Below are 25,004 nucleotides of genomic sequence, written 5' to 3' on the forward strand. Positions count from 1 at the left end.
TGCAGCAACTGCTGCAACATCTGTCTTAAATAAATCAGCACCGACCTAACATGAGAATCAAATCAATACAAAGTAACCCAAGATTGTGGCTTTTCTTTCTCTTACCTGCCTACAAGCACTTACAAGCAGTCTTAATATTTTCATGTTTAGTATTTTCTTAAGGAAAAAAAAGAAAAAAGAAAAATAAAATTACTTTTCTAAGACTGTTTGATGTTCAGCATGGAGAGAAGCAACCAGACATCTGGAAGTATCATCAGAACTCAATGGCAGATGAGCTACTTCCAAATAAATACTACAACAGTTTCTTGTATACAAAACAATAACTACACATGCTCCTCAAGTTCAGCCCTCATAAAATGGCAAAAGAAATATACATCTCTCCAGCAAGATTTCTCAAAAGAAATTCCAAAGTGGATGAAAATTACTATTCATCTTCCACCAGAAAAAATGCTTCTGAATTGCTGTAATTTCACCTGTAGTCTGGAAAATGCAGAAGAGTATGGAATTAGCCCTCTTCTCCCTTACAAGAGTGAATGCCAGTTCAATTCCAGTAATCTGTGCATCATCTCCCTGCTAAAATGCACAAATAAATATATCTGGAAGATCATATATATGTATGTATATAATGAATCGACACAAAATAATTCAGAAAAAATCCAAATAAGCAAATCAACACCAAAACATTATTATTGTGGTTACGTACAAATAACAAAAATTTGATGTCAATCTACAATCAATCACTTAAAAAAAAATAAACCCTGCAAAATACCTCTTAGAACTCAGTATTACTGCTGGAATTGTATCTAAGTATGAATATACTGAAGGCATGTTTTAAAGGCTTTAAATGTCTGAACATTTAACATTTACTATATCAAATTAAATTATCATCCAAGAACCATAGACAAGTTTAGTGAAACTGAAGTAAACAGGACTGTGCTTCACTGTGTGTTTGTTACGGAAAATATTCAAAACCACACAAAAAACTTACTGCTACTGCATTTTTTTGTTTTCAGCAAATCACATGTTTAGTAACACATGATCAAGCTGAACTTTGATACTACATACCCTGATTGTATAGACCACATCTGACATGGTAAAATAAATGGTTCAATTAAGCCAGTTTTGCTTCATTTAATTTTGCTGGAAAGCCTGTAAAATCCATTTGTTACAAAATGTTGTAGAAAATTTCTAGTGTTAACTTTTCAATATGCTAATTTGAAGAATTAAGACAATTTACTACAGTTTCATTAAGAAATTACTCTCAGGAAGCCAAGTCTATATAAGAGCCATACACAGTTCTCAACTACTGAAGTATCTACATTTAAAACAGCAACTCCAGTTCAGCCAGTACATCAAGTATGTACTGGGTGATGATTTTAAAACAGGGGGAATCCAGATCTCCTGTGTGAGACTTGTATTCAAATCCTTTATTTTAATTAGTTTTCCCTGATAGCTATGTCAACATTCATGGAAGATTACAGATCTCCATAATGATAACCATGCTCTAAAATAAAAATATTAATATTTGCTGCAGAAAAGAAAAAAATAAATAGAAAAATAATACAATAAACATCACTACCAAGACATAACAAAACCAAAACAGTTTTTTATCATTGTTAAGGGCTGGAGAAAAAACTGGGTAATGGCAAAGGACAGCACAATACAGAACTTGTTGCCTTCTATAATGGATTTACAAGTGTTTTATGAGAGCTAAGTATTATTTAAATTCTCTTGTTACTTCTCCATCCTTTTTGTATACTTGATAAGTACATGGAGTCATGTTCCCAAACTTGGATTTAAGACACCACTGTGGTATACAAGCTACAAACATTTCATAAACAACTCTAACCAACAGACTTACACAAAGCACTCAGTGGAGGCAACAACAAAAGTTATAATAGAAAATAAACGAAATCTACTTCAATATTTTCCATGTTTTTCAATGTTTTACTGACTGGCATCAAATACTTTATTAACAACAAAAGGATTCCCTTTGCTTCAAACTTTCCCACAGAATATATCAAGTTCTCAATCAGTCACATACAATCTTCAGTTGATAAATAAGCAAATTAAAGAAAATCTGATTATTCCAGATTCTCATCTTGAAAAATCACTCTACTTGTACTTAGTGTGCAGAAGTGATCATCTCCCAAAGCAGCGGAAGATCTAATACCAAGACAAAGATCAGAGCAACTCACTGCTGTCAGATCTTTTGCTCTGCCATATGTAGTGGGCACACACCCACCAAACAGTTTTCTTCTACTTGGTTACTTGGTTTGCCACTGCTGTGTTTGACCCTTTTTCTCAGTGTGCAACAGTCCTGTTCTATCACCACGAGTCGCTACAGTGGAGGTCAGGAAAAAGAATCTTAGTTTAGCAGAATGAAACAAATATTAACAGATCACTAATATCAGACCAGACTAGAAATACACATGACTGCAGCAAGAACATCAAAGAAGCCACCACCCATCTTTAGATGTATATCCAACAGCAGGGAAAAAAGTTAACCTGATCCCCTCCCTATGAATTTAACATTCTGAATAACATCTGCTGTATCTGAAATAAGCTAAGCAATAGTTTTAAGCCTTTCAAGACACAAAATACTGATTTTTGCTACTTGCTGAACTAATTCAAATGTGTAATTTTTACAGTACTCAAAGGAGATTCTTGGTATCTTTATATATAAACATATATACATACAAAAAACCAGTTAAGATACTTTCTGGCATTCAAGAAAGGAAGATGATGAATGTAATATAACCAGTTTTAATCAAGATGAAAGCTGTAGGAGAATGCAGACAGACAGTCTAGACTGCTTTACTTCTGAAAGCCTAAGCATATAAAGCAACATCTGCAAAGAACATTAATCACATTTAGTCCACAATCTTATCACCTCCTAAGCAAGCAGAAACAACTTTTACTTAAAAATCATATGCTTATATATGACAAGCATTTTTAATTATCTTTAAATTAGATATTTATCACTGATTACAAAGCTGGTATATTTACTTCAAAATTACCTTAGCATATTTCACATACACTTGCATAGTTCCCTGGATAAAGGATTTGGGGATATACAGGACAGAAACCCTTTTAAGAAAAGTTACTGAACAGCAATATGATTATTTTTGCACTGCTGGTATAAAATGACAATTGACTAAATACTGAATCAAGTTCTGATTTGCCCTTCTGAATTTAAGACTGTAACTTAGCAGGCAGCAATAAAGAGATGTTCTATACACAGTTTTCTTAAACTAACTTTGGAAATAACTTGAGGACATAAACAATCCACACCCCACAGGACATCTAATGAAATACAGCAGCCAACTCAAAGTTTGATTCTTATTCAACATTTCAGTTTTAAGTTTCTCAGTTAAAAAAGGACACCCTCTGTAATCTCACCTTCATCAGGATTCACTGAATATATGGATTTTTAATGTTCATACTTTCTAACACCTTTGAGGTCAGAAATCCCTTCACATTGTGGAATTGAGAATTGGAGAATTGACAGAATTGACTGGAGAATTGACAGTCAATGTACTGTTTCTTCAATGGGACTGAGATTTCTTAGCCCCTCAATACCACAAGATTTGTAGACAAAAAGATGATTATTTTTTTCTGAATCCTTTCCCAATTTGTCAACTTCACTTTTAAAGTCAAAGCTTCAAAACAGACACTTCTCAGCAATAACCTCCCCCAATGCTACAGTAATATAATCTCAGACTAAAGCTGTCAGCATTTCATGGAAGTGAATATGGTGAGAACCTGTGTTTTACTCCTCCTGCACATGTAGGAGCAGCAGCACCCTAAAGCTCTGCAGTATTTCTGTAGTGCTGTAGTACATTTGCCTCTGATCTACTTAAAGAATTACCTATCTTTGGTCCTACTGACAACAGATTTTATTTTTTTTTAGTGCTATCTTTAACCTCCTAAAAGCTGCAGTTTAACAAAATGATATTGGGCACTTTTTTTTTATTCCTTTGTGGAAAACAGAACACTCTGCAAAATACCCCTAATATACTATGGTCTAAGTCCATCACTTCCTCAGGAAAAGACAGCTAGCAGGAGATTTCTGCAAAGCTGCCAGGGCTTCAGGCTGGTGGCAAAAAGCATCAAACAAAAGTAGATTAGACTGGCATACACAATGAGTGTACAGGACTATAAAGCACAAGGTTATTTTGTTATTTAAGTGAGTCATCTCACAGGACCATAACAAGGCAATCCATTTTCTGGCCAATTGTTCAATTTGCTTATCTGATGCATTACACTATAATAGTACAAGTTTTTTTTTTTAAAAAATGAAAAGTATTTAGGTTGATTAGGAAGTTTTCAAGTATGAAAGATCACGAAGAGACTTTTCTCTGAGCTTGGCTCTTTGTTTTCAAAAACATGGGATTTGGTTTTGCCTGCAAACGTTTTTACTGCGCTTCATTTAATTAGGTAAATTTGGTAGAATAACTAGAACTAGACACACCACTTTGGTTTATACCTAGCAAACAAAATTCAGTTTTTATGATACTACAGCTATATAAACTTCAGTTTTTACTATCCATGTCAGAATGAATATATGGCTACAGCATTAATACCAATCACCCAAAATCTTAAGAACATTTTAACCTTTCAAAGTTTCTGAAAAGAAGGAAAAGCTCACTCTTCTTCAGAGTTCAACTGCACAGTGATGTATTTATGTAAATATTTATCAACTCAAGCATATTTGGTATAATTCTACCCAAGAGCCCATCACAGCTACCTGTGTGACCTACAGAGCTGCTCCCTTGGCCAGACCAAGGTCAAGGCCATCATTTTGGCCTCTCTCCCCAGACCTACCTGACCTCTCTGCTACAGGAATTGCAGCTCACTTCAGAAGACACTTTGATATTTGGAAACTCTAACAGTCTACAGACATCTCACATATACGCCCCTTCCATTTAAGGAGCATGACACAAAAGAACTACAGTTCACTAAAAGAATCTCATGGAGACACATCTGGCATTACAAATTCACCTAGCAAAGCTGGCCTCACTCTCACGGGACAGAATTACTACTCTGTTGGGGTTTTTTTGTGGAATAAGGAATTAACCACAAAGCCTAGAGTCACAGAATCACACCAAATCACAGAATCATTCTAGCTGGAAAAGACTTTTAAGATCACTGAGTCTAACCATAACCTAACTCTTCCAACCATTAACCTAACCCTACAAAGTCCAGTGCCTAAACCAGGTCCCTCAGCACCACATCTTTTAAACACCTTCATGGCGATTCAATCACCTCCCACATTCCAGTGTTTAGCAAAATTTCACTGAAGAAATTTCTTATAATATTCAGTCTGTCTCCCCTCGCACAACCCAAATCCATTTACTCTTGTCCTGTCAAAGGAGAACTAACACTGTGGCTACATAAAGACAACTCAGGTTTTGATACAGCTCATCAAGCTATGAGTACAAGGAAGAAATCCAGAAGTCCAAGGATGTATGTGATAGAACAACACAAACAAAAGCTTTCACTTGTTATTAAAACTTAATTTGTCCTCTAAATTTAGATAGCAATTAAGAAAATTACATCTATTGACCCGAAATCCAGAAGGCACATTAGGATATGATTTCGACCTTATTCTTCTTATTCAAGAACACAATGAAAGCCAGAACAGGAATGTCGTTACTACATTAAAAACTCTCTCTGCACTTTGACAAAGCAACAGCCTTACATTTGGTAATTACAGCTCCAAGCTCCACACCAATAAAAGTCTCAAGCAGGGTTATTTAAACATGTTTTTCATACATACTCCCTCAGTCCAGGGGCAACAGTACCAATCTCTTCCGCCTATCAAAGACAAGAGGACAAAGACCACCATAGGTATACTCCACTACTTTAGCTCAGAGAGAAGGTGAGAGTTTGTCTGCTAAGATGTCTTCAACAACACTGCTTAAAAACTATCAGAATCTCAAGATAGTTTCAGTAGGAGAGGAAAACAACAATTTTCCAGTTTTACTGCACAAAAGATTACTAAGAAGCAGCTTAAGGTATAATTCTATCTATTAAAACCACCTTCTAATAAGCATATATTCCCCAGAACTTCCCAATCTATATCTTAAGTCATGGTATAAATTACATGGTTGCCTCCAATAACTTCAGTTTCTCCCAGGATTCCTTAGAAGTAGCATTTCATCCACTGCACGTGGAGGCAGGTAAGTAAGAGGCAAAGAAGTATCTGTTCGTGGACTGTACCATGGGCTAATGCTAAGTAATTATCCTGAGTTTCTGGTTTCACAGCATTTTAGAAAATAAGACTAGCCCAGACAACTCTGTCTCAACTAAGCTGGCAAAGGAATTCTCTGAATATCCACCTCAATAGCTTCACACTGCACAATAGATGAAGAATCTTTTCAGACAGTCAATGAACTATGTGAGGTGATTAGAAAACCAGAATTCTGAACCAAAAGTTCTAATAAGTGAAATTCTTACGACCAGGGAAAAGATATCTATACTTGTATCAGGAATACAAGTCACAAACTATATTATTGCACACAAACTAGTTTTGATCTATGTCACTCAAGCAACATTGATGATAATGATTCAACACATTGAACTTAGAAAAGAACCCAGGATACTTTCTTTGACTTACTCTATGTCATTTGCAATGTCTTCACTGCCACTACCATTAGTCACCTAGAATAAGCAAGTTTAAAGCAAGTTATACCAAATATATTGACACTGTATGCTTCAAACATGCAGAGTCTGAGGAGAATTCAGACATTAACCCTGCCTAGGTTTGATAATACAAGCTTACAAAGGCAGATTAACCACACAGCAATTCCTATGAACCCACCATCACAAACATAACTGTTCAGAATCTGCCTCCATGTCCTAAAGAATACTATTTCAGGACTATGCAAAAGAAACAACTTCAGAATCACAACTACAGCATGAGCTACAATTTAACTTTTCAAAAACATATGGTAAATGGAGGCAAGTGAACTTTGCACAAGACAGTAACTGCTGATTCAACCCTTCTGCCTCACAATTGCTGGGTCCAGCAGAAGGGCAGGCAGTGAAGCCCTGTCCTAGGGAGGGGAAGGACCACTCCCTTCTCAGCAGGAGTACACAAGATCAGGGGTGAAACCAAAGGGAATCTGGAGTGCAAGGAATACTTTTGTGATGTTGTCCTCTCAAAGACACATACAAAAAGTGCAAACACTAAGCTAGAACTTTTTTTCCCGTTTGGAAGAGATGAGAAAATAAATGTGTTCAAACAGTAGTTACTTTTCATGAACTGTTGTAAAGCATTTTGGGATTAAGGTGCCAGCTCAGTACAAGAACATATGCAGGAAAGACCAGTAGGTTTGCCTGACTTTCATCAGAAATCATTCTGAAGGAGAATATTTCCAAAGCATCAGACAACATGAACTATAGGTTTAAACTAAAGGCTTTTGGCAGAAGTATTCAGTAATCAGGAATTATTATATCTGGAGGTTCCTTCCAAACCAAGTTTAAGCACCTCTGAACAAACTATTCTCCCTTAACTTGTCCATCTGTGAGACCATTATTTTATTTCCACATGTTCTGAAACAGTGAGTTCTACAGTTTAATGACCCACTTTTTCTGTTTAAAGTACCTCTATCAATCACTTCACTGGAAGCAGCTGGCCAGCAGGCTCAACAGAAAGAAAAAAGTTCTCAAGGTACTCAGCCCCAAAACCATCCCTGAATGCAATTCTGTAGTTATCAGACAGAGGCAGTATATTGGTGTGGATGGTATGGAGAAATTCCTGCTAAAGACTTGTATCTATAGTATAAACTTCAAAATCCCAATCTGATTTAAAAGAGAACAATGCTTAAAGGCTGAATCCTCCAGTCTGATGCCTAGAATCCTTAGGACACTTCCAAGAGAACAGAAAACAACAAAGTATCTTTCAAGCCGTTTACTTTTAAGTGTAGATTAAGTTCTATATACCCTCATATGTAACTTTTTACTCCTACGTATTGAAAACCAAATAAACCTACATCCAAAAGAAAGTGTTTCTAACAGTAAAATAAAGCCTCTTCAAGTATTAAGGTAGCGGTCAGGGTGATCATGTATTTCTACTGCTGTGTTTTCTTTAAGATAGCCACCAACCTCTGCTACACTGATGCTTTCTCAAAAGTTTCCAAAGTTGCATTTGGAGTGTCTTATAGAGAAAGGGAAGTTATCAACACAAGTTTAAGGGCTTCTACTGACAGATGTTATCTTTCATGGAGGAGTCCTTCTGCTCAGACAGAAACAGTTGTTTCTCTTGTTGCAAGTCATAGAATCATTATGGTAGGAAGGGGCCTTAAAGATCATCAAGTTCCACCCCCCTCTCCCTGCCATGAGCAGGGAGCCCTACCACTAGACCAGGTTGCACAAAACCTCATCCAACCTGGCCTTAAAAACCTCCAGGGATGGGGCATCAACAACCTCCCTGGGCAACCCATTCCAATTCCTCACCACCCTTATAGTGAAGAATTTCTTCATAATGTCTAACCTAAATCTCCCCTCTCTCAGTTTAAAACCATTATCCCTTGTCCTATCACTATCTTCTCTGATGAAAAGCCCCTCCCCAGCTTTCCTGTAGGCCCCTTTCAAGTACTGGAAAGTGCTATGTCGTCTCCTCAGTGCCTTCTCTTCTCCAGGCTGAACAGCCCCAGCTCTCTCAGCCTGTCTTCACAGCAAAGCTGCTCCAGCCCTTTGATCATCTTGGTGGCCCTTCTCTGGACCCTCTCCAACAGGTCCATAATTGAGGATTTCATTCAGAAATAAAATTATCCTGGCAGACCAGAAAAACAAAGCTTCACAATTGAAAAAAAAAAACAAACAAACAAAAAAAAACCAATACCAACTTATGGGGGAATTCTCCTCATTTGCCTGTCAACGTGTTTCTTTCCCATTATTCACTCATTAGCAAATGAGTATTAAAATGAATACGTAAGAAGCTGCATCACTAAGATCAACAGGAGAGCAGCTTTTTCAAATGAGAAGAAAAAGTATTTGCATTTTTATTTTGTTTGTGGTTTTTTTTTTTCAGGACAATGATTACCTACAGGTAGTCTACACAACCAAGAGATATTTAGTAAATAAGTGGCCAAACAGTAACAATGACTCAACTGTTCTGCTTAGCACTCCTAGGAGTATTTTATTCTGTCCTATCAGAGGAGGCAGTACTGGTGTTCTAGAGACAACACAGGGAGAGCCAGGCTTTTCTCATCTAGTTTCCTTATTAAGAAAGCTTCCTTGAAAAAACAAATTTAACAAGAGACTGACATGTACCTTGATCCTGAATATACTTAACAGGAATGTTCTGCAATAAAGGTGGATGTAACATTCAAACTGCCTTGTTTCTTCTCTTATATTGTTTATTTGACTGCACCATTATTTATGCAAAGATACCGAGATTGGCAATGCTGTAAACTTAGGCACACAACTCCCCTGTACAGTCAGTGGAGAAATACAGGACTTCAAACCACAGAGCAGAGAGTTGCCCTAAACACATCAGTAAGGAACCAAGAGCACGAACAGAAATTGCTGCCCACAGAAGTTCCATTTCTAGACTTCATGCCTCCATCCAGTCCATCCTTCCCAGGCTCGAGGCTATCCTTTTTTTTTTTTTTTTTTGAGGAATGCTTGTACTAGAGAAGAGCTCACAGTGTAGCAGAAGACAGCTACTGGAAATTCCGCATAAAAGCTTTTTGTGTAAAAGCTCAGCAGTTAAGAAGAGGAGGCGCAGGCTTCAATTACCTTGTCAGCCTCAGAGCAGTTAGATTCCACAATGGGCTGAAGATCATCTGACCAGGGAATTTTAGAGTCATTCACTTCCATTTGCCTCAGCCTCTCTGCAGCTGCAATTCCACAGCAGCCCACATCAATCCCACCAGGGCCCTGCCTCCTCTCTTGTACAAATAAGCTGTTCCAATGCGCCAAGCTGGCTGAGGACTAGTCTAACAAAAAGAAATAATGTGTGTTCTGCATGTGATGTTCTGAATCTGCTTAGAAAAGGCTATGAGGTGTGTGAGAGCCAGAAGCCTCACAAGCACCTTATCTTGTTTCTCTGCTTCCACTGCCATTATCTCATCCTTCCTCCAGAACTTACCAGACTTCATAAGACACTGAAGTTCCTAGAAGTCCAGAAAACTACTCCAGCAACAAAAAGACAAACATTTTTCAGAGATGGAGGAGTAGGGTGTGCTAGCAACAGTAAATAAGGATATTATGTTCCCAGGAGAGGAATGAACAGCCTCCCTGGAGGACATGTGGACAGAAAACAGAAACAATATAGATTTAAGTCTCTCTGGTGGTAGTAAGTCACTGCACTAACCTAGATGCCCTCAGCAGAAACCATCACCTCAGGGAAGAATGGCTTTCAAAATTCTGCTTTGTTTACGCAGAAAGCAACTTAAACATCATATTTAATTGGAAACAGACAAAGGAAGGGGATGCTGGAAATAGCAGCCCAGGCCTTCAAGCATTAGCTTCTTTCTTCCCTGAAAGAGTGGTAGGTTTTGGATTGAGCTGCAGAAGATCATTGCTAGAAGAAACAGAAAGATGACAGGATTCATATAACACCTAGGGTGAGGTTCGTCCATGCTTTTGAAACTGATCTGGACTTCCAGTAATTTCTTATTTAGAATTTCAGAATGCAGCTACTGGAAACGGACATATCTCTCATTTCACTGCCCATCCTAATGCAAAAGAAGTGCTCAGGCAGAGCTTCAGAGAAGGGTAAAAGTAACATGATGTCTGAACAAAGCCTAATGAAGGCCTGAGGCTTCCTTCACTCTAGAGCGTAACAAAAGGATGATGAGTTTGGGTAGGTGCCCCAAAGACTGGGGCAGCAGCTGGGCTGTAAGTACCACAGTCTCATCCTCACTTGGCAGACAGCCACACCTTTCCTTAGAGGAAGTGTGCCCTGCTGTCTGCAAGATTTCCCTGGTTTATGGGCTCTTGTCAATTCCATGACTGTTTATAGCTGCTCCACACTCCTGACTGCCCTAGTTCCACCAGCTCGTGCAACTGTGTTAAGAGATACCCACACTCACGACAGTAACACCATGACAAGCTCCTGACGCGTAGTCTGGTTCTTACGTACACCCCTGAAAACTGGGAGATGCTCCTAAGATGGAGCCCTCTCAGCCTGGGGAGATGGGGATCCTGGACCCAACTGCTACATGGCTGTTTAGCTGTTAAGTAAAAATCACCAGATGGGCTATTTTCAGTAATGTAATTTTTGATGCTGTGTTTAGTGCTTTGAATTCAGTGCATTCAAGCATTCTGGAGCACCTCTCCTATGAAGACAGGCTGAGTGAATTGGGGCTATTCAGCCTGGAGAAGAGAAGGCTTGGGGGAGACCTTAGAGCACCTTCCAGTTCCTGAAAGAGCTACAAGAAAGATGGAGATGGACTTTTTACAAGGGAAGGAAGTGACAGGATAAGAGGGAACAGTTCTAAACTGGAAGAGGAGAGATTTCAGTTAAGACCATAAGAATAAACTTTTGCTATGAGGATGGTGATACACTAGAACAGGTTTCCCAGAGAAGCTGTGGCTGCCCCATCCCTTGAAGTGTTGAAGGACAGGTTGGATGGGGCTTGAAGCAACCTGACCTAGTGGGAGGTGTCCCTGCCCATGCACAGGGTTTGGAACTGGATGATCTTTAAGGTCCCTTCCAAACCAAACCATTCTATGATTCTAAGATTATCAAATGAGATCTGTTTAAGGAGCTCTCCTACATTCTTCCCCCACCACTTCTGTGAGTGCTGCCTGTTATCTGCTTGGATCTGAATTTTTCCAATTTTTACATAAAGTTTTATGCCTGCTTGCTCAGAGTAAGTTTCTAGGTTGCAGTTAAAACTTGATTACTGCAAATTAGACACTAAGATTATGTTGCAAATAGTCTTTCCAAATTGTTTTCTTAAACTTGGGATGTGACAGCCCATTGTATCAGTCTGACCCTCCTGCTTAGTTCCCACCTCACTGTCACCTCTCTACAACTAGCTGAAAGGAGGCTGTAGGGATGTGGGTGTTGGCCTTTTCTCCCTAGTGACCAGCAATAGGACAAAAGGAAACAGGGTCAAGTTGCACCAGGAGAGGTTCAGATTGGGTATTAGGAAAAATTTCATCATAGAAAGAGTGGTGAGGCCTTGGAACAGGCTGTCCAGGGAGGTGGTGAAGGCACTGTCCATGGAGGTGTTCAGAAAACGGGTGGATGTGGTGCTACAGAAGATGGTTTAGTGGTCACGGGTGTATAAGGGCTGATGGTTGGACTTGATGATCTTGAAGGTCTTTTCCAACCTTCAATGATTCTATGATTCTTCCAGTGAATCTGGGAGATAGAAGTGAATTTTAGCACCTATTCCTTTCCATCAGATTTCACAGCTGGAGGTTCCAGCTCTACCAGTTTGTGACATGCTCCCTGCAAGAACAGGAACATTGCCATCAGCCCAGCACAATGTCAGACAGCCACAAGGGCTAATGTGTGAAAGAAACATGAACCAATAGTGAAGTACAACTTCACCATGTAGTGGGTAAGTGGATGAGGAAGAGAAAACAGAAGAGGAACTGTCAAGTCTTCCAGTTCTCCAATCAGTTTTTATTAAGTACCCAACAGAAAGTAAAGCTGACAGTGTTACAAGACACCAACATGGAAAGGACTCTTAACAAGGTAATACTTTTCATTACGTATTATTTGTAAACTCCTCACACTATGTCAAATAGAGAAGCTAGCTTAGTGGATACAATAGAAATCTTAAGTAATAACACCTAAAGATTCCTGGGGAAAGGAAAGACTTAACTTCTTACCATACCTAACTTTCTACCACACAGAGAACCAAGCACTTCAACAGAAGGAAATGGTCCTGGTTTTGATGACAGAAGGACAAGCTGCCCTGCATGGCTACATTCAGAGATACTGGCTGTCACCTTTAACAATGGATGCAACTGAAATAACCCTTTAGGACAAGTAGGAGCTAAGCAGATGGTTTTGGAGGTGGCTGAACTACTGGAGCAACAATTAAAAAGGATGCTCTCTGTTGGCTTCTAAAACTTGGTTTCATTACTAAATCTGTTTCAAATTTACTTTTTCTGCTCAAATATCCTGTCCAGCAATACTACGAACCATACAAAACATGACATGCTAGACACTCAATTGTTATCCAAAACAAGGATTTTGCAGTTTATTAGTAATGTTCCATGAGTTCCTATCAAAGCTTTCAACCCACCACATAGTGAACATGTCAGTCCATGCTTGAATAATGGATTTGTCAAACAAGCAATTAAGCTGTAGACAAGCTTCTTTCTTTGAAAAAGATTAAGTTGACTTTGGCTAGAAGACAATAGGAAGAAGAGTTCAGATGGTCAACTGAAGCTCCCCCAGAACATACTTTGTCAGCATGTAAATAGTCTGAATGTCTATCAAATCTAACCACACATTTTTTACTCTTACATACAAAGAACTGGGAACTTGTCATTGGCCTCTTCTCTCAAATAAAAGCCTGTAGCTCTCAGCTGGGGAGATTTTACCTGCCTGAGTTGATGTGCTGCTACACAGAACTTGTTGTTGACCAAGGTGATCACTCTGAAGTAAAAAGCCCCCACCAATACTTCTTCTGCACAGATTTCATTCATCATCTTCGCTTGGAAATTAAGAGCTTCCAACACCAAAACATCTATCATAATGCTGAAATAACAACTTCTGGGATTATTAAATTTCAGAAAAAATATTTTCATAAAGCAAGGTTCTAGAAAATCATCAACTGCCAACTAAAAAGCTCATCCCACTCCATCAGGCGCCATTCTCCTTCCAAAATTGTAAGACAGGATGTCTCAGCAAATTCTAAAATTTACTCATAACCGATTACATAAAACCTAAGTATTAATCCATTTCTTTTCTCACACATTGTTACAGTAATATCAATACCATCACTTGTGGTCGATATTCTCATCACTCTTTAGACTCAAGATTTAAAATAAAGAACAAAACACACATAAACAAACCAATACCTAAACAACAACTCATTTTGTTCTATGGATGAATCCTCATGACAGGCCATTAGAAGGATGGCTCTCCTTAGACTATGCCATAGATTATTCTCCTTCCAATCGTAATTCTTCCTACTTTAAAGAACTGGATTACTGATTTTTATTTTTGCAAATTATCTACTACACAGGCTCTGTGTAGGCATTCTCAAACCCACTTAGTTTACTAAGGATGCTAGGAAAGAACTACAGTTTCTGCCCTCACGCAGTCTGGCGGGACAGAGTAAGGTAAGGAAGGGATAGGAGAAAATTTTTTCCCTCCTCAAACAAAACCTCCAGAACACTGGTTGACATAGGTCCAACTAACACTCAAATGTACTTTCCCAATCATCTCAACTACCTTACAAAAAAACCCAACACAATAACCCTACAAAAAAAAAAAAAACAAAACACAAACAAACCCAACATTTGTTTTAAAGAGTAATGCTTTACAGAAATAATTCATCATTTCTAGGAGACAAAAGGGGGATTTAAGTTCAACTTGTCAAAGTACAGCTTGACATTCAGAAAGGACAAAAGGCAACTGAACTGAATTTTACTTTATTTGCCACCCATCAGGGTATTTTTAAGCCACTGGAAAAGCACAGATGCACACTGGAGTATTAAGATTCTTTCAGGAGGGATCCACTCCATTTCCACTGGAATAAAAAGTGGGACCTGAGCACTTCTGGCTTCTTTGAAAGCCTCTGGCATAGTAGGATATGATTCAGTGTTTTTTCAAGTGAGCAGAAACAGAACACTGACCAAACTGTCCTGTTTGTTGTTTTTTATTAGAGGTTCCCTGGAGTGTCAATAAGTCACCCTTCACTACTGAGTTTGGGATTGTTTTATTTGGGGAGGAAGGAATTTCTTTTGGGGCAGGGACAGGAGCAAAACCATCTTGTGGTTTTAAATAACCTTCTCACAAATTATTCATGGCTCCAGATCTTGCTCTTAGTACATATGTGGCATATATATAAACTAATTAAGAGCTTACTACTGATTTGTATTATTCTAAGTAGGCAAGGTTAGATGAGGTTTCATTTACTGGCGTCTGTCCCCTCCAGTATGTGCCACAACCTGAAGCTCAATGAAATGTAGCCAAACTATAATATTTTTAAAGGCATTTAAGACAACCTTTTTTATAGGCTTTGGGTTAAATTAAATATAATTATGCCCAGAGATAATGTGCAAAACAGATCCTTTATAAGAAAGAGCAGAGAGTTAAAATCAGAATATTAACCAGTGGTTTTCTCTATGCTTTGTACTTGATGAAAAAATACTGTTTATCATAAAAAGTGCAGTAATTCAAACGACTGTGTGAAATTTAAAATTTTTGCAACTTTCACAGCCTAAATGGTTTTCAATCATGAAACATGAAAATAGTTAAAACTCTTCTATTGTATAATTGCTATGAGCTAGAGAACTCTCTGTACCCTCTACTGACAAACACTACCAACATTTCTAAAATTAAGCCACTTAATGCAAAGTTTAATTTTGTCTCATACACTTAACACTAAAACTAAACAACAAAATGAAACCAATTCCCTGATCATGTGTCTTTTCCCCAAAATTCCTAGAAGGAAACAGTTTTTCATGTTCGAAGGCTTGATAAAACTATTGGTTATATTTTTAAAAATAGCTTTAAAACCAGATTAAATTACAAAGATATGTTGATATTGAAATCCAAGCAATCAAACTAGAGCTGACAGAATAAAGATCACTACGATGATTTAGGCAGTATTTAAAGACCAGAGATTAACATTATCTAGATAAGAACTCTGAACCTGAAAAAATAAGGCCATGTTACTACAGCTTCAGTTACACAAAAATGTCTGAATCACAAGTCTGTAAGCCACCAAAAGGAAGGAAGCTGCTGAAATGAAGATAGAATCAGCTATTCCACCTATCAAATGAAGCTCAAGATAACAACCAGCGTGTGACTGGAACCAAACCACTCACTGTAGGAACAGGCCCATAGCAGGATGCCAACTGTCACAAGGGGAGTCCCCCAGGGGCCCGCCCTAGGACCCATCCTGTTCCATACCTTTATCAGCGGCGGGAGGAAGTAGTGTAGGCCACTTCAGTGCATTTGCAGATACTGCCAGAGGTTGGGGTACTCAACAGCAGGGATGTTACTCAGGAGGACATACATAGACTAGAGGAGTGGGCCAGCAGGACCCTCATGAAATGCAACAAGGGCAAACGTGAAGTCCTGCAGCACTGGACAGAGCACCCTCTGCATCAGTACAAGTAGTGACTGTCAGACTAGGGAGCAGCTCTGCTGAGAAGAACCTGGAGGCCTGGTGGACAATACATTGCTCTGAGCATCAGGCTGGATGACTCAAATGGATCTATACTTTAAACACGAAGTAGATATATCTTCTTCAAAGCACACATCTATACTGGGGATCACATCAGGTCCAGGGACTGGCCCTTAGGCTTCGTGTCATAGACTGAGTATATCCACTCCACAGTGCTTTACCACTGGACCTCCTCCTCATGGCTCCATGGGATGTTCTTCTGGCGCCAAAGCAGATTAGAGGTTGATTTCTAATGTAAGTGGGAAGTTTTTCAGTTAGAACATCCAAAATACTTAAAAAGCTCAGCTGCAGCCCAGTGTAAATCATTCCCGTGCTTTCAGGGCTTTTTGATGGTATACACTCCATGCTCTCAGGTACAAGATGAGAGCACACGGAAGTGCTGAAGCTGCAGGAATCGTGGTACAGTCTTGACTGTGCAGCCTCCTGGCACTGGCCCCCTGCCTCACACTGTGCTTGCATGTCATCTCCTTAGACATCAGTTGGCACCAGTTAAAACAGTATCAGGACTGCAAGAGCTGTATTGTGTTCACTCTGCAGCCTCATTTCACTAAGCAGTTCAGAAACAGTAAAAAAAACCAAAACAAACAACAAAACACAGTCAAGGACCATCTCTAAAGCATTCTACAAGTCTACAGCCGAACCTTTAAAAATATTTTTTAAACCCCCACTCTTTTCTGGTGAAATGACAATACACTGAACATTTCCATTCAAGAAAGGAAGACACAAAGTCTTAAAGCTACAGAAAAGCAACAAAATTCTCAGCAGTACAGATTCTTATTCCCAGTTTTAAAAATAACATTCAAATACTTTCTGAAAATCAAACCTTTAAATGAAATCGGATTCTTAAGTAACCTTTCAGGTTTTACTTTTAAACTGTGTCAATGATAACAATTAAAACAGTAAAACTTAACTCTTTCCTGTTGTGGGAACAGTCAAATGAAATTAGAAAGCAACACCTACTATTGGTAAACACAAAGTGTTCATTTTCTTTATTTCAGCTTAGTTGGTAACTACCTCGAAATTCAGAAAACAAGAGTTTGAGAGATATTCCTGTTTTTCATTTTAGCGAAGATCTCACACTTAGAAAATGTTGATTCTTCCTAAGCATCTGGCCTTTGAGTCAGTTCAATTCACTAACTGCAGGCAATGTTTCCCTCTCGTAAAAGAGTTACAAAAGAAAAAAATATACTTTGGGATTTCTTATATGCCCATCTCAGTATAGAGGAGTTTGCTTTTAATTACATTTTGGGTTCAGCATTTTGAATTGAATTACAACCTAATTACAGCTTCACAGAAATCCTTAAAAATACAAATTACACCTGAACAGAATAAGGAATCTCAAAAAGAGCCATTTACATGACTTCAACAACACATAGCCTTCTTCCCAACTAAAGGTACTCAACATCATGCAAAGGCCAAGTCAATGTAGTTTAATAGTTACTTACAAGCCTTCTCAGTGTGTAACTCCATGATAACACTGAAAGTATATTCAATTTTGGACCAACTAAATTTTGAATGAAACAGATTATCTTGTGCCAACTTAACCAGAAATACCAGTAGGATGCAAGAATATCAATCCTATCAGAATGAAAGCTTTTAGAATTCAGTAGTATCTAATTTACCCTCAGAAAACAATGAAACATTGAGCAGGCCATCTACACAAGTACTCCTGTTCTTGAACTGCTACACAATGAGTTCACCGAGATTTTAGGCTACACAGCTGTCTCTTGGACTTGTGCTGGCACCAATGCCACTGTAAGTCTGACACTTCCTTGTCTTCTCTGTAACTAAGGGTCTGCCTGAAAGCAGGAGCAGCACAGCTCATTAGGAGAGTCATCACCAAGAATGTTCCAAAGACAGAAATGTAAATCCTGCTCATCCTTCTTTGACTACCAGAAAATGGTAATTACTTGGGAGAATCAAACAGAAGAAAGATGAAGAGAGAGGATTCATCCTTTCACTGAACTATCCAAAGCAATTCAGTTTATTGAGACAGCAGTTAACTATATGTGGGTACAAAGAAATACTTTCCACCTTCAGTACTCAGCCTCAGCAGCAGATCCCGTCCCAACAACAGGGCTAGTGCTACCTCCATCTGCTTCTGGCTGCAAGAGCAGGTAGTCTTCCCAAACAATTCCCTCATCTCCAAATGTTCTTCAAATACCTCTAACCACATAACCAAAGATTTATGCCTTCAGTGAGTGAGTGAATTGCTTATTATTTTTTTTCAGCCAGACTTCCTTGCTTCCAGTTACAGCTTTAACTAGGAAATTCAGAAGACACCCATGAATGTTGACCTTTTTCTTCAAGGGTTACTTACTGTGAAACTACTAAAGAATGGTGCCTTAGCAATAATTACTGCAGTGGATAAACTCTGCTCTGCTCTCTTTCCATCAACAATTGAAGTTTTTAACTTATCTAATGTACACGGGGGATTCTTAGCCACAAAGATATGCATTGTAAACAATATGGAAGTAAATACTAGTTTTCTGTAGGATTAAGCCTAAATATGCTCTGCTGTTCAGCGCCACAGTCACAAACTAATTCTAAGAAAAAAACCACCACCACACAGACAGTAAAGGGGAGAGAAGATAAGGTGCCACATAAAGTCACTGGCATCCAATAACACTCCAATTTCCATATGGAAATAACAGGAAATAAGATGTGCTGCATTTTAAGCACCAAGGCAACAAAAACACATTAAGATTTCATCACACAAGAACTTGGCTGTAAAATTAGTAATTTTCTTGATCTTTTTAAAGAGTTCTTATTTTCAGGAACATCAGATAGCTAACAGACCATGTATTTTACCAACCAGCTAGAGCAGACATTTGCATTAATCTGCTTTCTGTTAATTAACTGGTGGAAATGCATCTCCCTTTCACCAAGAAATCTCTTCCACAATCAGATTCTTTGTCAACCTCTATCTTTTTTACAGCCCATGTTATAATGATTATTATCCAGATTATTTCCCAAGGGCAAGCTCCAAATCATCTAGGTCTCCAAATCTTGTGCACATTGTGCCCATTGCATTTGTCTGTGAATAAAGAAAATGTTCCTACCATCCTTTAAGAGATCCAGACACTGTGAACTTCACAAATATGATTTGAAATAGAACTGTATTCCAATGTCAAACAGAAACAAGCTACGGGAGCTGAAAGCTACAGATTGCTAAAGCCAGAAGTATAAAAGGTTGAAAGATAGAATCAGTAAAAATGAAAAACACTGGAGTTACCATTATGTTTTTTCCTCTTTCCTAAAAGCTAATGATATGACAAAAACGAACCTCTACAGTTCAATGGTGGGGGGAGATATCTGTCTATCTTCATTTGCAAATAATCCAAAGCTATCATCAAAAGACTTTTGCCTCCAAATTCCAGAAAGGTGGGAGTAAAAGGAAATGACATTCAAACACTCTCCATTAAAACCAGCTTACAACTATTGTTCGTTGTAGCAGTAATCACCTTCTTGCACTTCCACATAGCAGAAAACTGCTTTCCCCTCACACAAAACATCTCCCCCCACCAACGTGCACAATATTCAGTATTGGAGGACATTTTTCTAGGAGGAAAGACTTGTCTGAAAGGTGGAACACAAGTAAACCCATGACAGCAGCATTTCTCCAGAAACATTAGTCACGCAGTTTTACTCGACCTATACTTACATGTTCTAATATTGCCTTAGCACACAAGTGCAACTACTTCAGATAGCGCAGCAGATTCAGGGGTTGTAACTTGTTAAGTATTAACAGATTACATAGAATTAGTAACAGAATTCTGATCTGTAATCAAAGATATAACATCAACCTGGAGCTATGAAACTTTGTAAACTACACAACATTTACATCCATGTCAATGTATCTATGCTTGGAAGCAGTATTCAAGTAGGTTTGCAAGCCTTGCTCTCAACAGCAACATCGAGCTGGGGTATCACCCACTAACAACACACTTCATACAAAAAAGTACACACTCTTATAAAAAAAAAGAATCTTGAGCAGGCTTTTACTTTAAAAGCAGTACTAAGTCTAATGAGTTTTATTGCTGTGCCTGTGCAATAAAGTGATTAGAGTTCAAACACAATCATAGACAGCTTGCAGATGATGTTCCCTCAGAGACAATTTCAGAAACAATACTCCTATACCTCTGGCAGAATTTTCAAGTGCTACCAAATTAAGAAAAGACAGTAAAAAATAATGTTACACTAGTAAAAGTAAAGAAAAAAGTCCCACCTCCCACCCTTTAATTCCTTCAGAACAACTAACCAGCTTCTGAAGCTGCAGCAGTATCTTGGGCTTTACAGTTCTATTTTTTTCAGGTGGAAAAAATAGGTGTAAAAGATCATATTCCCTGGTAAAAACTGGTGTGAGATAGAAGGAAAAAAAATTAAAAAGCAAAGAAAATGTTTCCCATGCAGTGAAAATCCTACTTCAACTACAAAGGTATCTGTCACATGCCATTTCCTTTAGCAGAATTACTCAGGATCTTCTGAGTAGCTTGAGAATGATCTAGCATTAGGAAATGAAGAGACAACAAAGACTTTCCTGACGTTTTCCCTTCTACTTTGGTGATTTTTAGCGTTAATTGAGCCTTACGTGATTTTAGCAAAAGTGGGTCTTGTCCCCTAGAAGAGACTTAAAGCTGAAGAACTAGTTTGGTGATGGACTGCTCAGGTACCAAAGACAGAGCTGGTAGTTTGATGATTTGGGAGAAACGGAGCAGAACAGCAACAAAAGGAACCCTAAGACGTTAAAAACTACAGCACCCACAACGGAAGGTTTTGATTAAAGCTAACCCACTACTTCAACAACTCCCACATCTTCAGCTGCAAAGGATATGTATTCTGAAACATACAGAAAACTATGAAAGTAGAGAGTCTCTATTGCTGAAATTTCATCACGTGTAACTCAGCAATCACAAAAACTGGAGGACACAAACAGACTTCCTTGGGGGAGTGGAGAACACGGACAGTATCTGAAGAGAAGTGTTCTTTGATGAACCTTGATGTTCTTTTTTTATTTACTTTTTTTTTTATGCTCACCTACAACTTTGCCTCACCTACAGGAGAGGCAAAGGAACATATTAAATTGCTCCTAAATATTTTATTATTACTTCAGGATCTTCTGTTCTTTATTACATCAAAAATACATGGGTTTAGATAAGAAGCATATTAGAGGGCACATGGAGAACCTCGACACGGGCACTTTGTTCTCATGTTTAGTTAATACACATTCATCTCATTTTTTCAAATTAATAATTATGGCTGCAAAACTACACCCACTTTTATCCAACACAGATGCTCTTTTTCAAATATCTTAGTCAGAAAGGGGAAATATTTTCACTCCCTTAGCACAGTCTATTATATTCACTGGCAATTCCTATCCAACTGAAGTGCATTTACAGGACAGCAGTTCACAGAGAGCAAACTAAAATGCCCTCAACTATACACACACACCACGTAGAAAAGACCCACAATATTTTCACTTGTTTAAAGAACTGGCTACATAAACAACTACAGAAAATAGCTCCATGTAAACATGAACTAATAAATACAGACGACCAACACCCCCACTCCCCAACAAACACAGTCAAGAGTAGATGGAGACTACAAACTGGTGAAAAAAAACCAAAAACCAACACACCAAAACAGACATCTTTCACCTAAACTCTAGGATTTCTTCAACCATTGTCAATATTATTAAATATATAGCCTGGGCAGATATTTTTCAGACTGAAAGCTAAACTGAAAACTACTTCTGATTATGTTGGAATCAATTGATCAGGAATGATTTCAAACCAGAACAAGTCACAGCAACGAAAAGAAACACCACTTAACAAAATGCCTGCACTTCGTGCTAAAAGCTTACATAATCTTTGAATTTTGATCATAAAAACAAAAGCTTACTGTTGAATCAATTTCTTTTTAGACCTACACCAGGACTGCAGATACTCTAGAATTTTAGGCGAGTAGAAAATAGCTTAATAATTGTTAAATACCGGAACACTTAAGTGTGTAATACTGGAATAACCACTAAACAATGTCATTAACATGAGAAGCAGTCCGAACTGCAGCCAGTTTCCTGCTCACTTAGCAAAGATTAATTCCATCTTCACAGGCAAGAGAAACATTCATCTTGCCTTACCAGGAACAACCTGAGCAAGAAATGCTAAAGGAAAGAGGGCTTTTGTTGCTTAACCGTTCTTTTTAATAAGCAGGATAGGTAATGTCAACAAGATCGCTATTCTGTGCTCTAGGCAAAAGAATCTTAAAAGAAGGACGTGGAAGGGAGAGGCAGACATGAAGAGCAGATGGCACCGTGTCTTTCAGAAACTGGGGTGGGGGAATAAGTTTCCCTCAAGAAAATATTCCTGAATATCCCTCGAGTAACTTAAAAATAAGGTATTAGAAGATGAAAGACACGTCTTCTACTGCAAGACAAAACTGCAAGAATTTGTGTTTTAAGAGAGGAATAAATGATGTACCCTAATAAAAAAAAACCCAAAACAAACACCAACAAAACCAAAAACACACAACACCTCTGCCTGTCCTTAACCTGCTCTGTTCTTTCCCAAGTTAAAAGAGAAAGGATTTTTTTTCTTGTTTATTTCTGGCAGCGCTCGCCATTTCGCAGCACACTTAGCGCACACGGAATTGATCGATACCGCTACAGACACAAGACTAGACTACCCATTTACTAACCACAAGAAAACGTCCTGTTCAGCAAAATCCTGCACATTATAACACCGAGATTTTAAAGGCATTGTTAGACGGGTCTCACTGCTGCCTTACACTGGAGAACTGAGCACTTGACCAGCTCTCAAACTGATACACGACTACACCTGTGCAGACCGTGCAGGAAATCTAGAAATTGTATCTAAACCTACACAGACCAACAGTCACATTCGAAGCTTGAGCAGAAAGTGCCAGGCTTGTCATGTAAACCAACACTAGCTCCGATACACAGCTCAGAACAGGGTTTTTTTGTGACACTGATAGGAGTTTCCAGCAATAATGTACCAACAGTTCTCCCAACCACTGGTTGCTTCCATAACCATTTTCCTCCTAGAGCAGCGTGGGAAAGTCCTCGCACCTCCCTGGCTTCTCAGGACCCAAGAGCTGGCGTTTGAAACCCAACTTCTGCCGTTTTGAAGGAAAAAAAGGAGTAGCTGCTTTTTTTTTTTTCACTACCAGGCAGTGACGTGTCGAGTAACAAAATACAAATTCTTGTTTAGAACCGGAAAGTTTGCCTTTTCAACCTAATCTGCTGCAAACATCTGCACATGCACACACCCCTCACTATCATTAAAGGACGGGCTTAATGCTTTCAGAGCAGCACCTATTCTAGGCTAATGAGGCAGTAATGAAGGCTGCCATTCACCAGTGAATGGGCCGGAATAAGAGATTTAACTGAAGTTAGGTTTATTCTTATTTAAACTAACACCGTGAACCACCAACAACTGCACTACCAGACTACTGTATGTGACACTAGGTGGTTACGACTCCACATTTGTTCCAGACAACTGATCCGGAATCCAAGCGCTGCACGTGTTTCAGGTGCTCATGTGAGAACATCTTTAAGAAAAACGATGAAAACAGCTCCTGCCTTTACAGTCACCGCGGCCCCCAAACATTTGCCCTCTGAAAAAAGGAAAGATTTCTCGTCGTTCGTACTAATGGACAAGAGTTATCTCAAGCTTTCAAGTGCTGATGAGCTCAAAGCCTCACGTTTAAGCGACAAACCCATGAACATCCACTTACCTGAAGAACAAGAGATAAGAAAAACTGCGAACGCCAACTTAGTAGCAGCTCCCATTTTCCAATGCTGTTAAAACATTTAAGTGAGTTTAAGTATCCAGTTTCCTAGGTCCTGCAAGCTGGAAAGTCTCCCTTCTTGCCGAATCGTTGTAAAGCAATCTATTGCAACATTTCTGCAGCAGATCAATGTTCATAAAATCAGTAAAATCAGGTTTCTTTAGACGCTGACGACCTCCCTCCGACTTTCTAGCGAGAATCCAGGTTGAGGGATGGATATATTTGGAACGGTGTTTCAACACACAGGTGTCATTTGGCTTCTGTACAAACGGTGGCAATATTTAATTCATAAAAGTATGCTACGAATCCACTTTAAAAAAAAAAACAAAACCAAAACACAACACAACAAAGTCCACAATTAAGCCGCTGGACACGACGAAGTCTGTGAGGACGCTCCAACTCTGCTTTTCCACATCAAGCTGCTTGAAACATCCCTCGAGGGTGCCGAGGGTCGGGCAGTCGTATCGCGATCAGCAAAGACGATGTTTTCGTCCCGGCTCCTCTTATACAACACGTAGTGTTTGGGAAAAAAGTAGCTCCATTTCAGTCTCGCACCCCAAAAGCCTTGGGGGGTGAAGGGAGGCGGTTTTGTCCGTTTCTTTGATGAAAACTACCTTAAAAAAAAAACAAGAAAGCCCCCAGCCACGCGTGGGCAACACTTCGGTTTGTTTTCTGTTGGTTTTGTTAGTTATTATTCTTTTTTTTTTCTTTTAAATAACGCTGAGGGATTTAGTGTAACCCAGAAGAGGGAAAAGGGGAGAAACAAGTTTGATAACGAACCTTCGGGCTTCCCGAAAAGTGGGAAAATCTCAGTCAGCGAGAGCCGCGCATCTCCCCTTCCCTCCTCGGTCC

The 25,004-nt window shown here is 38.8% G+C and overlaps 1 protein-coding gene across 1 annotated transcript in view; it reads right to left on the reverse strand.

Annotated features, from left to right (window-relative positions):
* Positions 1–24,153, reverse strand: part of ACVR2A (activin A receptor, type IIA) — a 62,145-nt gene extending 37,992 nt beyond the window's left edge. Inside the window, exon 1 of the mRNA XM_010005593.1 lies at positions 24,099–24,153. Coding sequence (XP_010003895.1) covers positions 24,099–24,153 — 55 coding nt within the window. The remainder of the gene's footprint in view (positions 1–24,098) is intronic.
* Between the last annotated feature and the right edge of the window lie 851 nt (positions 24,154–25,004).

Source organism: Chaetura pelagica, unplaced genomic scaffold (assembly GCF_000747805.2).
Source record: "Chaetura pelagica isolate M959 unplaced genomic scaffold, ChaPel_1.0 scaffold689, whole genome shotgun sequence".
In the NCBI taxonomy this organism is placed as follows: Eukaryota; Metazoa; Chordata; class Aves; order Apodiformes; family Apodidae; genus Chaetura; species Chaetura pelagica.